This window comes from Acanthochromis polyacanthus, chromosome 12 (genome assembly GCF_021347895.1).
Source record: "Acanthochromis polyacanthus isolate Apoly-LR-REF ecotype Palm Island chromosome 12, KAUST_Apoly_ChrSc, whole genome shotgun sequence".
Classification (NCBI taxonomy): domain Eukaryota; kingdom Metazoa; phylum Chordata; class Actinopteri; family Pomacentridae; genus Acanthochromis; species Acanthochromis polyacanthus.
In genome coordinates this window covers 36799213-36819474 of record NC_067124.1, presented here as the reverse complement: position 1 = coordinate 36819474, position 20262 = coordinate 36799213, and the positions used below count along the sequence as shown (strand labels likewise).

At 37.0% G+C, this 20262-nt stretch overlaps 2 protein-coding genes across 2 annotated transcripts; one reads left to right on the top strand and one right to left on the bottom strand.

Moving 5' to 3' along the window:
- Nucleotides 1–515: 515 nt before the first annotated feature.
- On the bottom strand, nt 516–7693 carry si:dkey-87o1.2 (uncharacterized protein LOC796684 homolog). Its single transcript, XM_051956333.1, has 4 exons — nt 7181–7693; nt 4209–4263; nt 2907–3024; nt 516–1030 (listed from the first exon to the last, which is right to left on the bottom strand). Exons 1-4 carry the CDS (start codon nt 7475–7477, stop codon nt 1012–1014), a joined length of 489 nt encoding a protein of 162 aa, XP_051812293.1. The 5' UTR covers nt 7478–7693; the 3' UTR covers nt 516–1011.
- Nucleotides 7694–9296: 1603 nt separating this feature from the next.
- On the top strand, nt 9297–17549 carry zgc:174935 (uncharacterized protein LOC796019 homolog). The gene is given in 5 exon segments (XM_051956336.1): nt 9297–9674; nt 12184–12238; nt 12349–12466; nt 13687–13744; nt 13746–17549. Coding segments are annotated over 5 exon segments (681 nt in total). The 5' UTR covers nt 9297–9380; the 3' UTR covers nt 13902–17549.
- The last annotated feature ends 2713 nt before the right edge of the window (nt 17550–20262 follow it).

The following is a 20262-nucleotide window of genomic DNA, read 5'->3' as shown; positions in this document are numbered from 1 at the left end:
ATGCAGACTTTATCACATTTGCAGACTAAGAGCACTTATTCATGCAATTTTACAAGTTATTAAACTAAATTTGTTGTAACATTTTTATAACAGAGCCACATAAGTTCTAGGCAGAAACAAAATAAAGGAATAAAACTGAGTATCTAATACAATGAATGTTTTCTTGATTTTAACTATTCCAGCAGCTTTGTTACAAATTCACTGCATTCACAAATATTTCTTCTCCAAACATCTCCATCTTCATGCAAGAAATTAATTCTCAGTGCACTTGTTGCAGCTCCTAATCCCTGTTTGTGCACTAGGGGGAGTGAGAGGAGCATCAGCTGGTATTATTCAGCCTCTCACACTCGTCAGTTAGAGGTACTGTTTTGTACGCTGCTGCAGGTTTGTCTGGTAAGTTTGTTGGTTTTGTCTCTGCAGCTTGACCAGTCGATCGAGTTCCTCTGAATCAGGAGATGACACCAGAAAGCTTTTAAGGCAGGTGAGAGTTCACAATTTAAAGCCAGAAACCAAAGTTAGAAAGATGATATAGTCCCATTTATTCCATATTCAAACAACATTTTCATACTGTAACACCTGAAATAAGTCATATTTCCATAAAGACTAAGAAGTGACTCCAGTGAGAGATTAATTTGATGATCGTGTGTTTTCCTGGCTGTGGCAGTCTCTCAGGTTTCAAACACAGTTTAAACGCCTCGGGCATAAAGGCTCATGCGGCTCACATGAAGCTATTGTTGGCAACAAGCCCACTTGACTTAATTTAGCTGTGAATCCCATAATGTACAAGTGTTTTACAGAGACAAAAGGCCAAACTGGTTCGAGCACAAAATGACATGAAACCGTTTCTCCATCCCACACGTCAGCGTCCTATAAGTGGATGCACGGACATTCTTTAACCAACCCACATCTCATAAGAAAGTAGCAGAAGTATAAGAGCATCAGTGAAAATATGTACTTGAACGCATCTTTTCTGAAACAGTTCACAGTCAGTGTTTCTTCATTTTGATTCGATTAGAGTCCACACAGCCTCCTGCAAAATGGAAGAAAAGAAAAAAATAACTTTAATTCAGCAAGAAGATGAGAATATACCACCTTGGTCTTTACTGGGGCTGAATGATGCTGCAATACTTAGTTTTCTTGGGATACATACACCATTTTTCAAAAGTTTGGGGTCACTTAGAAATGTCCTTGTTTTTAAAAGAAAAGTAGCTTTTATCAATGAAGATAAAATTAAATGAATCATAAATCCAGTCTAGACATTGTTAATGTGGTAAATGACTATTCTAGCTGATTTTTAATGGAATATCTCCATAGGGGTACAGAGGAACATTTCCAGCAACCGTCACTCCTGTGTTCTAGTGCTACATTGTGTTAGCTAATGGTGTTGAAAGGCTCATTGATGATTAGAAAACCTTTGTGCAGTTATGTTAGCACATGGAAAAAGTGTGAGTTTTCATGGAAAACATGAGATTGTCTGGATGTTATGTTTTCCTTGCTTTCCTTGCTTTCCCACCCCTCCCTCTTCTCCCATCCCTCCCCCTTGCCCTCTTCTGTCCTTCTCAACCTGCCCGGCCAGCAGGCAGATGGGTCCCCCCTATATAGAGCCGGGTTCTGCTCGAGGTTTCTTCCCTGTTAAAAGGGTGTTTTCCTTGCCACTGTCGCCTTTGGGCTTGCTCTGGGGGTCAGGTATATGGGTTCTGTAAAGCGTCTTGAGACAACTTGACTGTAATTGATGCGATATAAATAAAATTGAATTGAATTGAAAGATTTGAATGGTAGTGTGTATGTTGGAAAAATGCACAAATTTTCACCAGATTACTTGAAAAACTCAATTTCAAAAGAATTAATCATTACAAAAATGATTGTGGTAATTTTGTAGGGGGATGGATCTGCATTGAAAGCAAAAAACAATATTTAAAAACAGGAAAATGAGATCACTGGAACCCTTCTGGCATCTACAATGGCTTTATTTGCTTTGGATAATATTCAGATCTGGCTTTGCACTTGTCTTATGGGGCTTTGTACTGCTGATTGTGATGATCAAACTAACTTTTTGCTCAAAATTATCGTTCCTGTATCTGAAAAATGTTCATACAACTGACTAGAGATGCACAATAAAGCCAAAAATGATAATAAATAATTCAGTCAATATTCAGATGGCAATTGCCACACTTTCTCATTGATGTCAGAGCCAAAATATGTGGATTTCAATAAAGAAATCTCTAGTTTCACTTCCTTGTTGTGCTACATTCCTGTGTCAAAGCAACACTCAAAAATAATCTTCACCTGAACTCGATGCACTTCCCAGAGGCTAAAACGAGTCAAATTGCTCCCTGAACATCTCACATGCAGGTTACATTTGAAGCCAACTTTAGTTTTTGCAGTTCAGACAGCAATGAGACCAAAAAGTCGCTTGAAAAGAGTGGAATAAGCTCTTCCAATGTCAGATTTGTGCTTCGTTTTGCAAATAAACCTTGTCCTGTTTCTTGATCATTTCGATGTGCACATGTGGAGCCTGCTAATACACTTCTAATTTTCCTTTTCTTTTTTGTGTTTTATTATATTCATTGTGCTCTTTCATGCTCGTCTGAATGGTTCCAGTGCTTTTAATGTTTGAATGTAAAGCACAATGAGCTGCCCTCATGTATGAAATGTGCTGTAGAAATAAAGCTGCCTTGCCTCTCCTTAAAAGCAAACAAACTCTGTGTCTTTGAAATAAAGTTTAAAAAAAAAGAAGAAACTTCACAACTTAAAAATCAATCGTTTCACATTGCAGTGTCGTTGCTGAAACAATATATTGTGCAGCCTGAGCCTTGACTATCACAGCCATGACTCTATTTGTAAAGGGATGCGGTTAATCCTGACAGATTACGCTCTCTTTATTCAGCAGGTGTTTCAGATCTTACCGTGCTTCGTCCTTTGTCGTGTCTGCGAAGGCACAGATTGCCTTGTCTCTGTCCAGAATCTGTTGCTTCAAAGTCTGAATGTCATGCTGAGCTCTAGATTTAGCCTCTTCATGGTCAGCTGAGAAAACAAAGGAGAGAAACATGAAGACATGACGGTGAAATCTGAGGATTTATTGGTAGAAATCAGGGGCTTTGGGCAGAAAAACAAAGAATGTCAGCATGAACACCATGTCTCATGTTTAATCGCTGTGGGCTAATTTTTACCGCAACATAAAGTCCTGCACCTCTATGGGAACAGAACAGCCATGACAAGATGTAGAGAGAACTTAGAAATATCTCTTGTACAGTATGACACAGTTAGAAGGACAAAAGCTGTTAAAAAATAAAGAAAAAGAAAAAATTAAGCTAAATTTGAAATGTCTTTATCACAGTTTTAATGCCCTAAATCACTTAAAAAAAGACAAAATTTAAGTTGAATTTCTTTAATTATGTCATTAAGAAAATCTGAATCAGCATGTCCAACATTTGTTACCAGTACAGGAATAAATGATGACTCTACAACCCACGGTGTTTGACTTCTTACTTTTTTTTTTCTGTTTCCACACTTGTCTCCTCCCTGCTTTGAGTAAACGCAGCCTGCAGTTCGGCAAAAAAAGTCCATGAATTTTTGTCTTGTGACAGTTGATCACAGCTGAGTCACTAATGACTTCATGGTTACGCAAAAGGTTACATAATTTTTGTATTTTTACAGAATCTAGTTGAAGCAAACTATTTATTTTTAGCTGATTTTTAAATGAGACAAACCTTGACAAAAAATCACAACTTTAAGTTCAGATTTGGACTATTTTCCCAACAAAACTGTACATTGCATGATCAGTTCTGAAAGTTAAAAATCTGATGATTCTTGCTGTTTTTACAGTCTGTGGCTCGGATAAACGGTTTGATTTTGGTGATTTTTTAAAAAAAACATTAATGCCCTTCAAACCTGCTGGCAGTTTTTTTGGGCTCAGAGGGTTTTTTATCTGCAGGTCAGTGACTGAAACCAGAACAAAGTTCAGGCTCTGATGTGTTCAAACGTCTGGTTCCACTGGTTTGTCGTCCTCAGTTTACCACAAGACAACAGTCTCATCAGCTTTGCTAACAGCGGTTGGAGTCCCACCCTTTGGCTTTCCCAGAATGTTAACAGACAGGTTAGAAACGCACTGAGTCAGTCTGGATTGTCAGCCATCTGGCATCTTTTCTATTCCACCTGTCCAGAGCTGATATCACCTGAGTAGGAATGAAACAGAAAAGCTGCCTCACCTTTCAGCTTGTTCATGGATTCTGTGATTTCTGTACTCTTCACTTTGGTCTGCTCCTAAAGAAAACAGGAGAAAGCATGCGTCAAGGAGGATAACTGAAAGATTTAACAGGAACATGCAATAAATGTTTGAGGAAGCAGCTCAAATCAATATCACACAGACAGACAGGCATGACAAATTAAAGGAAAAAACTGAATAAAGTGTCTTTTTTAAGGTGTTGGGCAACAACAGAACAGCAGAAATGCTCATTAACACTGATTCAGAGATGAACATTCTTCGAAAAGATACTTCCTGATAGTGCCTGAATTTTGTGGGTTTTTTTTTTGTTAACTAAAGATAGTTTTCACCATAAATAGATGCAGAAAAAGAGTAAAGTGGGTCATAAAAATTCACCAGAATGCAGGGGGAAATGAATTTGATGCTAGACTCCCCAATGTTTACATTAGATCTGCAATACTTGGGTTGAGATCTGGTCACTGAAGTCCTATAAATATGATAGTTAGCATTTTCATTTGATGGAGGCATCCTGGAAGAGACTACTCCCATCAGGATAGAAGTGATAAAGAAGAAAGGTGATTATTTAAAACAGCTTTGTATTGATTTGTAGGGACTTTTTCCTAAAGATGACGAGTGAACCCCAAAAATAAAACCTATATCATAGCACTGGATTCCCAGAATTAAAGGATGAGGTTTTCCTTTAATTTGTCAATCATCTGTATGCAACTTGGGAGAAAATGCTGCAGTGCATGCATAGATAATAATTTTTATTCATTTACTTTATTTATTGCTCTGTTATCCTCAGTGTTATTTTAGTTGTGCAGAACGGTCTGCTGCTCATCATCATTCTTTTTAAAGGCCGTATAAAAGCACTCTGATGTATTTGTGTGTGTTTGAAGTAACTGTGATAATACTGGGCGGTGCTCAGCCCAGGATGCAGTGACGGTGCCCTGCAAAGTAAAGATGAGAAGGATTTCTGCTCACTGTCAGACAAAGAGTTAATTTACCAAGAAATGAGCAGTGCTGCCCTACTGAAGAACCACATCTTCAGCTACAATTCACATTGTTAGCTAATAGGAGGTTGCTTTTTTGAAAAGGGCAAGGCGCAGACAGCAAGAAGGGGAGGAATGAATGTGCAGCAGAAATGCAAAAACCAGCATCCAAAGTCTACGTCCAGTGAGTCAGACTAGTTACTTTGGTGTCTCACACACATGTAAAGCATCCATCCATCCAAAACTTGAGATTCAAATTTATGTCATGATTTCAGGCACTACAGTAATGAGAACTTTTATTATACGGTTTTTATTTGTGGCTATAAGTATATATTTTGTTGAGAGGGAGCAAGTAAGTCAAAGAAAATCAGCGTATATCCCTCAGCGTACATCTAGTCTGGTGTACTTAAAGTGCCTCATTTGCCTAGCCTAGCCACGCCAGACAACCCACGGCAACGAATTTAATTCTCTGCCAGGGTGGGTCTAGTTACCCTCCATAAGGCTCGAGGCTGGATTCTCCTAAAACTGGCCGGACCAATCACCATGAAGTGTAGAGTCAGAAGGCGGGCGTCACGAAGTGACGACAGAGGCGCGACGATTCTGACAGAAACCACCGGCGCACAATAAACAGTTGTGATTTGAAGATTTGAAGTTAAAATTCAACTTGAAAGATAAACAAAGGACGGCACTGAAGTGTTTCATTGAGAAGAAAGACGTATTTGGACTTATGCCGACGGGATATGGCAAATCCTTAATATACCAGTTGGCTCCGCTGGTTGGGAAGCTAATGGGACTTAGCCACAATCCGCCGGTGCTCTAGGAACTCAATCAGGCTATTCGTTGCGCTGATTGGTTGTATACCTACCCAATTGCTGCAGAATGATTTGATAGACAACCTTTTAGCCCGCCTCCCTCCCTGTCAAGCGGTCCTAGACCCTTGTGCCTTCAGAACATGGGTCTAGCGCGGCTAGGCTATCATTTGCCTTCACATGGCACAAAACATATGCATTTTAGAAAAAAAAATCTTTCCATTAAATGAATTAAATGTTCTCATTCCAGTGTAAATTGTTTTCTTGATTTATTGATTACTTGTTTGGTCTATGAAAATCAGATCATGATAATATATATATATATATATATATATATATATATATATATATACATACATACATATATATATATATATATATAAAGCAGTGATTCCCAAAGATGATGCATGCCGTGCTTTGTCCAAATATATTCAGTTTATTGCCATAGAGGAGGTTAGAAAGCTGAAAATATTTGTAATTATTTGATTAACATAGATTTTGAGAGGACATATCCTACTGTCACAGAGGAGGAAGGAAACCAGCAAATATTGAATATTTTAAGAAGCTGCAATCAGAGCATTTAGACTATTTTGCTTATAAAATCTTTTAAATTGATTAATCAATTATCAAAACAGCTGACAGCTAAGTGATTATTACATTACTCATGGTGACTATTCAGAAAAACTGAACACTTTCACTTCCTGCTGTGACTGAGGAAAGAAATCTGAAAATATTTACATTTAGGAAGCTGAAATCACACAATTTAAACTTTTTTCCCATAAAAAAAATCACTCAGATAAATCAATCAACTGGCAACTGACTGCTTAACTGACAAACTGCTGCTGCTCCAACAAGCATTTCAATAAAGTTTTGTATCGGAGTTGGCTTTTTTTTTTTTTTTCCACTTAGACGCCAAGATTTTTATTTTTACTGCAGATGTACTGATTTATCACAATGATCTGCTTTATGAGCCTACTAATTATTCATATCAGGCTTGAATAAACCTTATTGATCCACCTTTTAATAACACAAACTGCGTAAAAATGTAGGAGTGCGTAGGATCTGTGAGCAAACCCGCAGGTGTGTGCTGGTTTTGGGCGAAGCTGCATGTGTGTGTGTGTGTGTGTTGGATTTGTACGTAAAACTTCAAGTGTGTGTTGATTCGTGCGCCCTACCCGCTGGGTGTTGCAGGTCTGCAGACCGTTAAGAAATTCCTGCTCAGATTTTTCCGTTTCTATCTTTTTCTTCTTCACTTCTTCCACCTTGGTCTCCAGAGACTTCAGCGACAGCTTCACCTCCTGGAGTTTGACTTTCACCTCGACGATCGCCTCCTCCTTCATCTTGACCTCCGAGGCGCTCGTCGAAATGCGCGATTTCAGGTCGCGCAGAACCAGCTCCTGACGCACAGTCTGGGCGATCATGAAGACCATGATGGTCACGCTGAGGCCGACCAGAGGTATTAGCAGCTTCATGTTCGGAGCGGATCGAGGAGCTGCTGGAGGCCGCCGAGGATCACTGGATCATCCCCGGATGTATCTTCTGGTTCGGTGCGCTGCTGTGTCTCTACCTGCTGAACCTGCTGGGCGTGTCCAGCCACCTGTGACCCTCCCTCCGCCTGACAGCCACTTAAACAAACACAGCTATTTCCATCCTGATCAGGTTGTTTCTCTGGAATTTCTTGTGTATCTGCTGCTTCAAATGAATGTGAAGTCACATTTGGATCATGGATAGTTTTTCTTATAGGGGAGGAAAATTATCTCTTCTTTTTTCAGCAAATCTTTCGTCTTTTTTGTCACTCACTGTCTTATCATTTGCTTATGCAGCAAGACATAAAAATATAAAAGCACACTGTTTCAGTAATTCTGTAAAAAAAATGACAGCAAAGATGTTTTAAAAAATTGCAGCAGATATCTGTAAAATAAATGGTTGAAATACATTAAAGCAGTGTGATTTTATGGTTATACACTGTAAAAGAATTAATTACTACTTTTACAAATACAGATTTTTCATGTGGACATCATTTACAGTTTCTTTATGATAGTCAACATGCAAATTAATATTTTTTCAGTCATTTTATTAGTTATTGTATCATTAGTAAAACAAAAGGTGAGATTTTCATTGATACACTGTAAATAAAACAGTTGCTTATCCAACAACACTTCCATGTTAAGAAGTACGCTATCAAAACTCTTTCATTAAAATATGATGGAAATTTTACAGCAGAGGTGTCACATTAAAAGTTAAAGTACTGGAATTCTGGAAAACGTTCAAAAACGGTTCAAAAAAGTGAAAATAATAGCACATATATGTCAAATAATACTATTTATAGCTGGTTTAAATGCATTAAACGGGGCGGTTTTATGGCCAAAGATTGTAAAAGAATTTATTGCTATTTTTAAGAATACAAATTTTTGATATGGGCATTACTTGCAGTTTCTTTACTACAGTCAGCATGTAAAATAATATTTTTCCTCCTGTGGTTTTGCTAATTATTGTATTATTAGTAAAATAAAAGGGGAGATTGTCATCAGTACACAGTATGTTTTTTGATGCATGTAAATGAAGACAACAGGAGGGTTAAAAAGGCTAAAAAGTATCACTGTTCTACAGGTAGTTGCTTTTTTTATTGTTGTTATTTTTAATTAGTTTTTTTCTTACAAAAACATAACAGTAAAATAACAGAAAATATTAATTTACATGTTGACAGTACATAAAAATGTAAATTGTAATTCATTCTTTTCTTCCATTATTACTATTATTATTATTATTATTATTATTATTTATTTATTTATTTTATTATTAGTAGTAGTAGGAGTATGTTATTTTTATTTAATTATTTTACAGTTTACTGCTATATTTTGCAATTTTTTGACAGTTTTTAAACAATACAATATTTTTTACAGTATTTTTTTCTGGCAGATATTTTATAAATAAAATAAAGTATAATATTAGAACATGCTAAATATTGTTAATAATTAAATTACATGAAAATAAATATTTATTTACATGTTCACTCATCATTGCTGATTTCCACAGGTTTTATTTTTAAATGATTCTTAACAGGATTTTATTTCATTTATTTTATTTTTTACAGTGTATCAGAGATTGTCCAAAGCTGTCAGAGTAGAACCGGTGAACCGGGCCAACCTGTCCTCCTGCAGCTGGCATTCAGGAAGAGGGCGTGTTCCGGCTGTGGGTGTCCAGGCGAGTCAATCTGCTTCCCTCTAATTGGCCCACAGTGACAGGTGTGACGCCACTGCGGCTTTGCATTCAGCCTGAGGACGCTGATTCCCGCATGGAAGCCGGAGGAGACGCACTGTAGGCGCAGATATCCGCTCCAAGACGCAAACCGGAGGCGCACAGCTGCGGGTCAGGATGAAGGTGCACATCGTGTTGCCGTTGACCATAGTCGTGTCCGTCGCCCTGCTGGGGTTCCTCAAGGTGCTGAAGAAGGAGGAGGTGAAGCAGGAAAAACGCACCCGGTTCCAGGAGATCAAGGTCCGGGTGAGCGCCGACGTCCTGGAGGAGTATCTGAAGGAGAAGGCCGAGACGGAGCAGCGATTGCGGAAGGCCGAGGAGGAGCAGAGGACCCTGGAGGAGCAGATGAACGCCCTGAAGGCCAAAGAAGAGAAGGCCACGAAGGATGTGGACATCTGCAAGGCAGAGACGGTAGGCAGCAAGATGGCGAGTTTTCTGGTCGTAGTAGTCGGAGTAGTTTGGTCTATAAAATGTCAGAAAGTGATGTAAAGTGTCAGAAAATAGTCAGAAAAATGTCAGAAACTGCTTATAAAATTGTAAAAAAAAATAAAAAATAAAGAAATAAAAAAATTACAATAAAAATATCAGAAAATAGTGTAAAATGTCAGAAAATGGCCAGAAAACAGTGAAAAATGTCCCCAAAAAAAGATTTTTAAAAAATATCAGTAAATTGTGAAAAATGTCAAAAAATGGTCAGGAAATGATTTTTTAAAAAATGTCAGAAAATGGTGAAAAGGTCAGAAAATGGTAAGGAAAAAAAGTTAGAAAATGATACAACATGGTGAAAAATGTCCAAAAAATTCTGAAAAAAATGTCAGTAAATTGTGAAATTGGTCAGAAAATAATTGAAAATGGGAGAAAATAGTGAGACCTGTCAAAAAATTGTGAGAAAAAAACAGAAAATGATGACAAATGTCAGAAAATGGGGGGAAATGTAATAAAAAAATGCAAAAAATGTCTGAAAATAGTTAAACATGTCAGAAAATGGACAGAAAATAGAGAGAAAAAGTCAGAAAATCACGAGACCTGTCAGAAAATGATGAACAATGTAAAAAAAAAAAAAAATTATGAAAAAATGTCAGAAAAAAGCGAAAAATATCCATCAGTGTTTCTCAAAGTAAAAGATGACAATAGTTGTGCAAAAATATTCAGTTCACTACCACGGAGAAGGAAAGAACCCAGAAAATATTCACATTTAGAAAGCTCAGTCAGAGAATTATTTTTCCTTAAAGCTATTAATTGATTCACAGTACAGTTATTGATTTATTAGTTGGCAGCTGATCGATTAATTGTTGCAGTTTTAGTGATGAGAAAATAAAGGATGCAAGTCAAGAGCATGTGAATGTTGTTAGATTTCCAATAGTTCACAGTGGAGCTGAAACTAAAAGTATTATTCATTATTATGCAGATTTTGTTTTTTAATCGATTGATTAGTTATTTGGTCCATGCAATGAGAAAAATACTCATGTTTAAGGAGCTGCAGTCTGAGAAATTTTTGTTCTCACTTCTAGAAATATTTTAATGACTCCTTTCATAGCAGTAGTTGACTAACTGGTTGATCAAGTTCTCTTTAAAGCTGTAACTTAACTGAGAATTTTACCGTGTCTTATAGGTCTGCAACGATCAATTTCGTCATTGTCGATTGTTTCCTTGCATAACTGAATAGTTGTTTTGGCTATAAAATGTCCAAAAAAATGCTGAAAAATCAGTTTTTTCCCCAAAGCTCAAGGTGACAAATGTCTTATTTTGTCCACGACCCAAATATAATCAGTTTACTGTCATAGAAGAGGAAAGAAAACAGAAAATATTCACATTTAAGAAGCTGCAATCAGAGAAGTTCGTGTAAACCTTACTCAAACCGATTAATCAAATTCCAGTTTTAGTGTGGAGAAAACAAAAGATGTAAGCAGAGAGCATACAAATTCTGAATTTCTGTTAGATTTAGTTCATACACAGAGACGTGCAGCAGGTGTGTCTGCTTTAAAGACAACTGCAAGTGAAACAAGTGAAAGTGGAACCTGGCTTTAAGTGAGTCTTTTATTGTGAAGGAACAACTGGTTGCACAAACAGAAGACTTAAAATCTGTCAGGAATCATGTTCTGAGCATCAGAAAATTAGAAAAACTCATCAAACTGGATATTTTCCTGTGGTACTATTGTGTAAAATGTAAAATAATCTTCAGTCTCTGCTTGTATACAGGTACGCCAGGGGTCAAAAACTGATGAAAATCCTGAATTTTAGAATATAAACTCCAATACAAAACTTTGCTAAAATGCTTTTTGTAATTTCTACATTTAATTAAATGAGAACTTTTCAATATTTACGCTTTGGTGTTGATTGGCTGTTGCTTATGACAGGTAGCCAATCAGAGAGTGCGGTGGGCGGGACGTTGCAGAGTCAAATTAGTGCAGTGAAATAATGAATTTCTTCCCAATTGATTTGAAAAATTGGTTAAAATCCAATGCAAAAACCAATGATCGGTCGACTCCTTGATCTTAGATTCACTCCCATCACTAGAATTAAACTATGAATATAAGAAAATGTTAATTTCTGTCCATAAAAATGTATTATAGTGTATTACAATATCAATAAATGCATGAAAATGTGGATTAATGATGTATTTATAAGGGATTGGAGTTTGCGTATTTATCCTATTCATCTGTACAAAGTTGAACTAGTTGCTTTTCAGAGGATTAAGAGGATTTCTCAGTGTACTTGTAAGAAAAAAAACTTCACACTAGTCTCTTAAAGTGCTAAAAATTGGGACGTGGATCAACTTAATTTTGGGAGGAAAGTGGGAAAAATAATCCCGTGCAGCAAAATAAAGGTGAAAAAGAGGAAGAACGGGAAGCGAATCCTCGTGCTCAATGATTAACTCAGTTGATGACTAAAGAGAGATTCTCCTTTTATTCTCTTGTAGAAAACTGAGACGGATCAACTGGCTGCAGCAGAGGCAGAAGTAAACAAGCTGAAAGGTGACAGATGCTGATATTTTGCCTCTTTTTTTTTTTTTAAGCTGGTTTTTGTGAATGCATTCAATGTTTCATCCAGTGACATTTTGACGCTTTAAATGAAACTCTCGCAGGCGAACTTGAGAAGGAGAGCAGCAGCTGGAAAACAGAACAAGAAGCACTGAAGCAGCAGCTAGAAAAACAGAGTCCAGTGTGCAACTATGTGAAAGAAGAATCGGCAGCACAAACAAGGTACATGTCAAACTTTACTGGACTCGAATCTGCTGAGCATCCAGAATCTAACCCTGCCTCCCAGAAAGTACATTTCTACACAACTAAACTGCATTTGACAGAAATATATTTTCCGCCAGATTCCATTTCTTTGTGACATATCTCAGGTGTCTTTCTAATCACCCAGAAAATGGAGGAGACGCTTCAAACATGTTGTGAAAGAGTCATTTCTGAGCCCAAACCCTGCTGTCTGTTTAAATCTAACCAAACTTTGAGTTAAAACAAAACTAAAGACTGAGAATTATGACCCCACATGGCACATGAAGTCCACTCTCTTGGGTTAAAGTCTTGTTGCTAACTTCTACCAGTCTTGAAGGACTTGGTTGCATAAGTTTTGTCATTTTCTCGCAGAACGTACGCTGTCCAACCCAAAATTTGTGGCGATCACGCTAGGAGATTATTAGTGTGCATGTAAAGAATATGAAGATACGACCTTCTGTGCATGTATGGAACAGATTAGACGTAAAAAGCAACAACCACACATCTGTAGGTGTCTGCACGGGAGTGTAATCAAAACTTTAAGGCCAGTTTATGCCTTCTGCATCCATGTGTTGTCATTTATCATCCATCAAAGTCTACAGGGATTCACACAGACTGATTTTATGTATCTGCTAGTGCCAGGGAAACAAAAAAAGGCTTAAAACAAATGCTTGCTGAGTTGTCTTGTTCATCTACAACTTTGCAGTTCATCACTGAAAGAGTTGTAGTGGAAGGAGGAAGTTTTAAAATCTCCAGATATCCCGTGCTCAGTAATAATCACAACTGTCTCAGTTGTGCAGCCAGATCTAAAGATAGTAGTTGTTGTATCTTGAAAAAAGAGCAAAGTTAGAAAATTTCATAAACATCTGCAGAAGCGCTGAATGTTTTTCTGCATTTGATATGAAGGACGATGCGGCAGATCTATTGTTGTCTGAATAGAAGCACGTTCATGTCCGCTGTCTGCTTTCAAAGTCAGAAAAACGATCAGGCAGAAACCAAAAATTGGCCTAAAGTGGACTTTATGAATGTTTCAAACTGGAAGCCTTTTGAATGTCTTTTTAGTTTTACCTTTTGGTTCTCAAAATGTAAATCAGAATGCAGTTTATTTGTATGGAAGGATCATTTTTAGGGGCATGTTGCTGGAACAGTACAGTATCTATGCACTTACTACATTTGTCATTTCTTTAAACTTTCCTTTAAAGAACTTTGTGTGCTGGTGAAGCCCAGAAAAAGAAGAACCAAAGGCTGAAGAACCTAAAAAGAAGAACCAAAGGCTGAAGAACCTAAAAAAGAAGAACCAAAGGCTGAAGAACCTAAAAAAGAAGAACCAAAGGCTGAAGAACCTAAAAAAGAAGAACCAAAGGCAGAAGAACCTAAAAAAGAAGAACCAAAGGCGGAAGAACCTAAAAAAGAATAACCTAACGGAGAAGCTCCTAAACAAGAACATCCCAAGGCAGAGGCTCTTAAGTTGAGATGAGGTATTGGTTCTTGTGAATTTCTCCTCTTCAGAACTTTCACTGCCACATCTGTTAAAGAAAGACAGTTTGTGATTGAGTGAAGCCAGAGTCCAGCTTGTTGTTTTTGTCGGATTCTTGAGTGTGTTTATTTGGACATGAGCATCCTGAAGGTCTACAACAGGAAGTCTATGGGTTAAAGCGACACGTTGAGCATAAAACCAGAGTTTACGGGTGTTTTAAACCTGCTAAAACTCCATTTTAACCGATGCAGGTGATGAGGTTGACATTTAAAAGCGTCTCCCTTTGAGCAGTTATCATCCTGACAGATACAGATTGAAGTTTTCTTCTGCAGATAATGCCTTAATGCAATGGAAACTGACATGCATTCACCTGGTAATACAGAAAATACATGAATATGTTGTTATGTTTGGTGAGTAGTCCATTTAATGTTGCTGCTAATAGACCACAGATTGGAAAACTGCTTTTTCTGTTGGTACTTATCTGCAAGAATTGTCAATTATTAACATTATTTTCACTCAAAAAATTGTGATTTCTTCATTATACAACAGCATCAGACCTGAATTCACTTCAATATCATGCTTAAATCCATGAAATTTAAAGTTTCAGAGCTCTGAATTGAGTCACTGTGTGGTTAAATAAATATAGCTGTTACTCTATTGCATGTTATGCAATAGCAGCACTTTTTACCGCAATAAATCTGCTGATTTTGTGCAAAAAAGACTCCAAAATTGCACCAATTTTCCTCTTTTAATTACTTCAAATGCAAAAAAACCTGGTTAGCAAAGAAAATTGATTATCTTTGACTGGGATTTTAGTTTTTTTTTTTTAAGCCGACTAACTCAAAAAATATCCTGGCTTTTTCAAACTTGCTTCATAGTGCTGAGGAATCTGGTTGTCTGACAGATCTGTGATTGGTTACTGATTAATGAACGCTTTCGCAAACTCCTGAACACTCCCTTAACTGTTGGCCATAAAATGAATGACAGAGTTTCCCTCCCAAACTTAAACAGGCCAACACCTGCATGTTTTCTCTCGTCTAAATAACTTTCCCGTAAAGCTGCAGAGACATTTTCTCTGCTTTGTTTGAGTTTCTGTTCCACTGACTTAAGACAGAAACCTGCAACTGAATCCCGGTTTCTTTGAGAGTCATACAGCTTCACTTTCACTGCTGGACCAGATATGTATTGCAGAAATCTGTCATTTAATTCATGCTTGCCGAAAGGAGCTATTCAGATCTTGACCTTTCCTTTTTTTTCAGGACAACTGACGTCACTTTTATGGTTCACATGTTTCCAATTATAGAATTATAGAGTTCAGCTGCAGATAACTGCAGTTTAATTGCGACTAGTTGAAGTTTTCCTCAATTAAACCTATCTACATTGTCTGTTTAGATTCTTAAATTAAGTTAGAACTGGTCAGAATGATGCTCTAGAACCTCAAACTGAATCACAATTAGTTGGAATGTAATTACAGCTAACTCTAGTTAGAGCTTTGATGCCAAAATTACGTTGCAGATATCTAGAGTTACGTCGAGCTGCACCAGTTTTACCTCCATGTCAGAGCAGGCTAAGGACGAAGGTCTGGTAAATATGGACGACAAGATTTCAATGAACATAGCTCTGGTTCTCCAGAAACTCATAGCTTTTTAACCAAACCACCTCATCCACCATTACCGCTGCTGGACAAACATCCAATGAAGAAACATCATAGCAAGTCAGTCTAGTCATAATGACATTAGTCAGTTTGAGCTACAATAACGGCTGCAGAGATCTCAAACTGACTGGTTAGAATTATCTGTAATTTTAGTTCTGTATAGTCCAGCTCGATGCTAAATGCTTAAAGGGTTCAAAGCTAGCATGCTAGCTAAACCCAACTAGCATATCTGGGTTTAAGAAATCTGATGAGATAATTTCTTGAATTTCTGCTCCTGTCCATGCAAACACACTCAACCTAGCTTCTAAAGTACTTACAACTGTAAATTATTCTTCTATTTTCATGTGTTATTCATTTTTATGCATCCAAATGAAAAAAGGTTGAAGTTATGGGTGTTTTGGTGTTGGTCATGTTAATTTTTTTAGTTTTCAATGTTGGCGTAAAATTCTTTCTCTAATAAGCTGACTGTGTTAAAAAAAGAAGAACCAAAGGCAGAAGCTCTTAAACCAGAAGAACCCAAACATAGAATACCCAAAGGTGGAAGAACCCAAACATAGAATACCCAAAGGCGGAAGAACCCAAAAGTAGAATGACAAAAGGCGGAAGAACCCAAAAGTAGAATGACAAAAGGCGAAAGAACCCAAAAGTAGAATGACAGAAGGCGAAAGAACCCAAAAGTAGAATGACAAAAGGCCGAAGAACCCAAAAGTAGAATGACGAAAGGCGGAAGAACCCAAAAGTAGAAAGCCCAAAGGTGGAAGAACCCAAAAATAGAAAGACAAAAGGCGGAAGAACCCAAAAGTAGAAAGGCGGAAGAACCCAAAAATAGAAAGACAAAAGGCGGAAGAACCCAAAATAGAAAGACAAAAGGCGGAAGAACCCAAAAGTAGAAAGGCGGAAGAACCCAAAAGTAGAATGCCCAAAGGCGGAAGAACCCAAAAGTAGAATGACAAAAGGCGGAAGAACCCAAAAGTAGAATGACAAAAGGCGGAAGAACCCAAAAGTAGAATGACAAATGGCGGAAGAACCCAAAAGTAAAAAGACGAAAGGCGGAAGAACCCAAAAGTAGAATGAGGAAAGGCGGAAGAACCCAAAAGTAAAAAGACGAAAGGCGGAAGAACCCAAAAGTAGAATGAGGAAAGGCGGAAGAACCCAAAAGTAGAATGAGGAAAGGCGGAAGAACCCAAAAGTAGAATGAGGAAAGGCGGAAGAACCCAAAGTAGAATGACGAAAGGCGGAAGAACCCCAAAGTAGAATGACGAAAGGCGGAAGAACCCCAAAGTAGAATGACGAAAGTCGGAAGAACCCCAAAGTAGAATGACGAAAGTCGGAAGAACCCCAAAGTAGAATGACGAAAGTCGGAAGAACCCCAAAGTAGAATGACGAAAGTCGGAAGAACCCCAAAGTAGAATGACGAAAGTCGGAAGAACCCAACCCGAAATAAAAAGACCAAAGGCGGAAGAACCAAAGGTGGAAGCTCCAAAACTGTCGATGCAAACACACTCAACCTAGCTTTTAAAGCACTTACTAACCGCACTATTATCATTTTATTTCTATGCGTTATTTATTTTTGTGCATCAGAATGAAAAAGGTTTAAGTTGGGGATGTTGGTCGTACATTTTTTTTGTTTGTTTGTTTTTGATGTTGGTGTAAAATACTTTTTCGAACTAACCGACCATGTTTTGCTTTGACGCTCACAAAGAAATCATTGTGAGAACTGAAGAATGTTACTGACTAAACAGGACTGACAGTAAAAGTTCTCCGTCAGTCACTAACTCAGGGCAGCAGCAGGGTTTGTCTGCTGTAATTCAGCTGATTTATGGCACCGGCTGTGCACTGGCTTTGTTTAAACACGGGGGTTGTATGTCTGCAATATGTTCTAAATGATCGGTCTAAGTTAAAAAAAAAAAAGAAATAAACGAAACTATCAATGACATTGTTGTATACACGTGTTTCATTATGTTTGTCAAGTTTTTCAGGAATCTATGACTGATTATTTCTGTCATATGTGTCTCCACAGCAGCATTTTATTTAATTCAGTGGTAGAAGAACATAAATCCTACATGCCAAATATAGTTTATTACAAAAGGAGAATAGCTACAGATTATTATTCTAACCTTGTATGGATTAATGTGTAAAACGGGATTATCAATGTCATTATTTGTATTATATTATCATTCAGTTATTCATCCTGCAGAAGCAGGAGGAGTTTCACAGTTTGAAATGCTTTATGATGGCATTTTGTAATACTGGAATAATTCAGGTGTACAAATCTGAACTGAAGAGATTCTGAAGTAGAAAATTCTAAACTGCAAATTGACAGCATCAGTTCCTCCAGTATGTGATAAAAGAAACTCTAAAAGGCTCTATCTGTGTATCTGAGATGGTCATTGGTGTGCTGTCAAAACAAAAACAAAACTGGCAGCCAGGATGTCAGAAGAATGCAAAAAAAAAATGGTGGAAGACTGTAACACTCCGATATTCTCAATAAATTATGGCAAATATCTGTAAAATAATGATATTTTTAGAGGATTTAAATACAATAAATCAGTGTAATTTTACAGTTAAACTTGTAAAAGAAGGAATTGCCGTAAAAAAAATACTAATTTATGATGTGCACATTATGTACAGCCTTTTTGTTTGTTTTGTTTTTCTAAAGTCAACATAAAAATTAAAACTTTTTTCTGTGATTTTACAATTTATTTTCTAGAATTTGACAAAATAGAGAAAATTTATAAAATAACAAATGAATATTTGCCATATTTCATAGACAACATTTAACTCCAATATCTGTGGAATAATTATGTTTTGAGCTTAATCATATGCAGTAAATATAATATTTTATGGTCAGAAATTGTAAAATTAAAAAATATATATAATAACTTAAAATTCACAGTCAATTAATTGAATAAAAATGTTTACAAAAACATATGTAACCTGGAAAATATTTACAGTTTGAGCCTGATTTTTTTTTTTTTTTTTTACTGGTGACATGTAAAATAAATATTTTTTATCCCAAGTTTTTCTAGTTATCTGTAATTTAAAACAATAAAATCTGTAACATAACAATAAATTGTTTGGCAAAAATACTGTAAAAATATAGTTACCTTTTTTAGTGTTAATAATGAAGATTTATTTTTATAGCATCTTTGTAAAATCTCATTTTTGTTTTGCTGCACAAGTGGACAAAAAAAACAGCAAAAATATAAAAGAAAGCAAGTAATATAACCACAATGCAAGGGATAAAAGAAAAAAGAAAAGAGGCAGACACTGTAAAATATATAAAGAGAAAAATAAAAACTGTAAGAGCAAAATAATGTAAGTTGATTAAGGTGTTGACTGCTTATTTATCTCACTGCGTGTCTTCTAGCAGATTAAAACCACTATATACTGACATGTTAACAAGGTCAAAACATGATTTTCAGCTCAGAGAATATTCAAAATACAGTTAAATTCCTATAGTGATATCAATCAGGACAAGGAAGCAGCTCTGCATTTTAATATACACATAACAAGGGCCTCAGACTTTCTCTTCCTGCAACATTTAGCAAAATGTGATGTAATATTTTATACAATATCTGTGCAGACGACTCATCACGAGCCATCTGAAGCCCAAGAACAGCTGCATGAACCTTGTAGTCAGATTATCATCCTATCTGCTGTCATCCAAGGCCAAAAATACATCATAAAAACGTGATTTTGCAGAGATGTTAACCCTACTTAAAGGTCAGTTTGTATTTCTACCACTGAGTCAGTTCTGTTTATATCACCTGCAGACTTTAAAATGACCTCAATCAAATCAAATCGTAGTCACTGGGTTGTTTTAACCTTCACTGATGAAGGCTTAACTGCCTCATTGTTGGGTCTCATAAACTGGCGCCTTGATGGAAGGCAGCAGGAGGCTCTGTAAGTCCTTGAGAACAATGCAGCCGAACTGGAGTCTTCCCGTCATCGTTATTGGAGCGAATCGACTCACAGAGCACACAGGGAGTGGGGCTGGTTGTGAAACGGCAGCTCACCTGTATCCTGGTTGCACAGGTAATGATTAATGCATGCACACACAGAATGTCTTCCTTTCTACAGCTGGATGACAGGGTATTTTTGTTTTTACATTTGACTACATGTAAATAAAAAGAGGCAGGAAATGCAAAGCAGACATGGCAGCAGACAAACCTCCTCTGTCTCTTCTCACTGTCCATTTGTCTGCCACTTTTTGGCCTTTTCCTCTGTTAGATAACTCGTCCACCTCAGATATGGCTATTAAATAATCATTTTTAACCTTGTGAGCCTCCTTTTTTTTTCCTCAGTGACCTCTGGGTTTGTTGAGAGAGAAACCGACCAATCCCAGCGGCCCAATCCTCGGTCTGTCACTCCCAATAAATTTACTGTTTTATCCTGGTGGAGCTCCGGCTGTGCAGTTTGTGCTCCGCTGATGGTGAAGCTTCGTTTTTTTTTCTGTCCTCCTGCAGCTTTGTGTGTCTGGAAAACGTGTTTCAGTAAAAAAAAAAGAAGACATTTAAGCACGAAAAAGCAGTTATTTAAAGGACAATGATGACACGGCAGCTTTGTAAAGCAATACTTGGAGATATTTCAGCACGTTTTCATCCATAAGGAACATTTTTAACAATAATAAAAGACTTCAAGGAT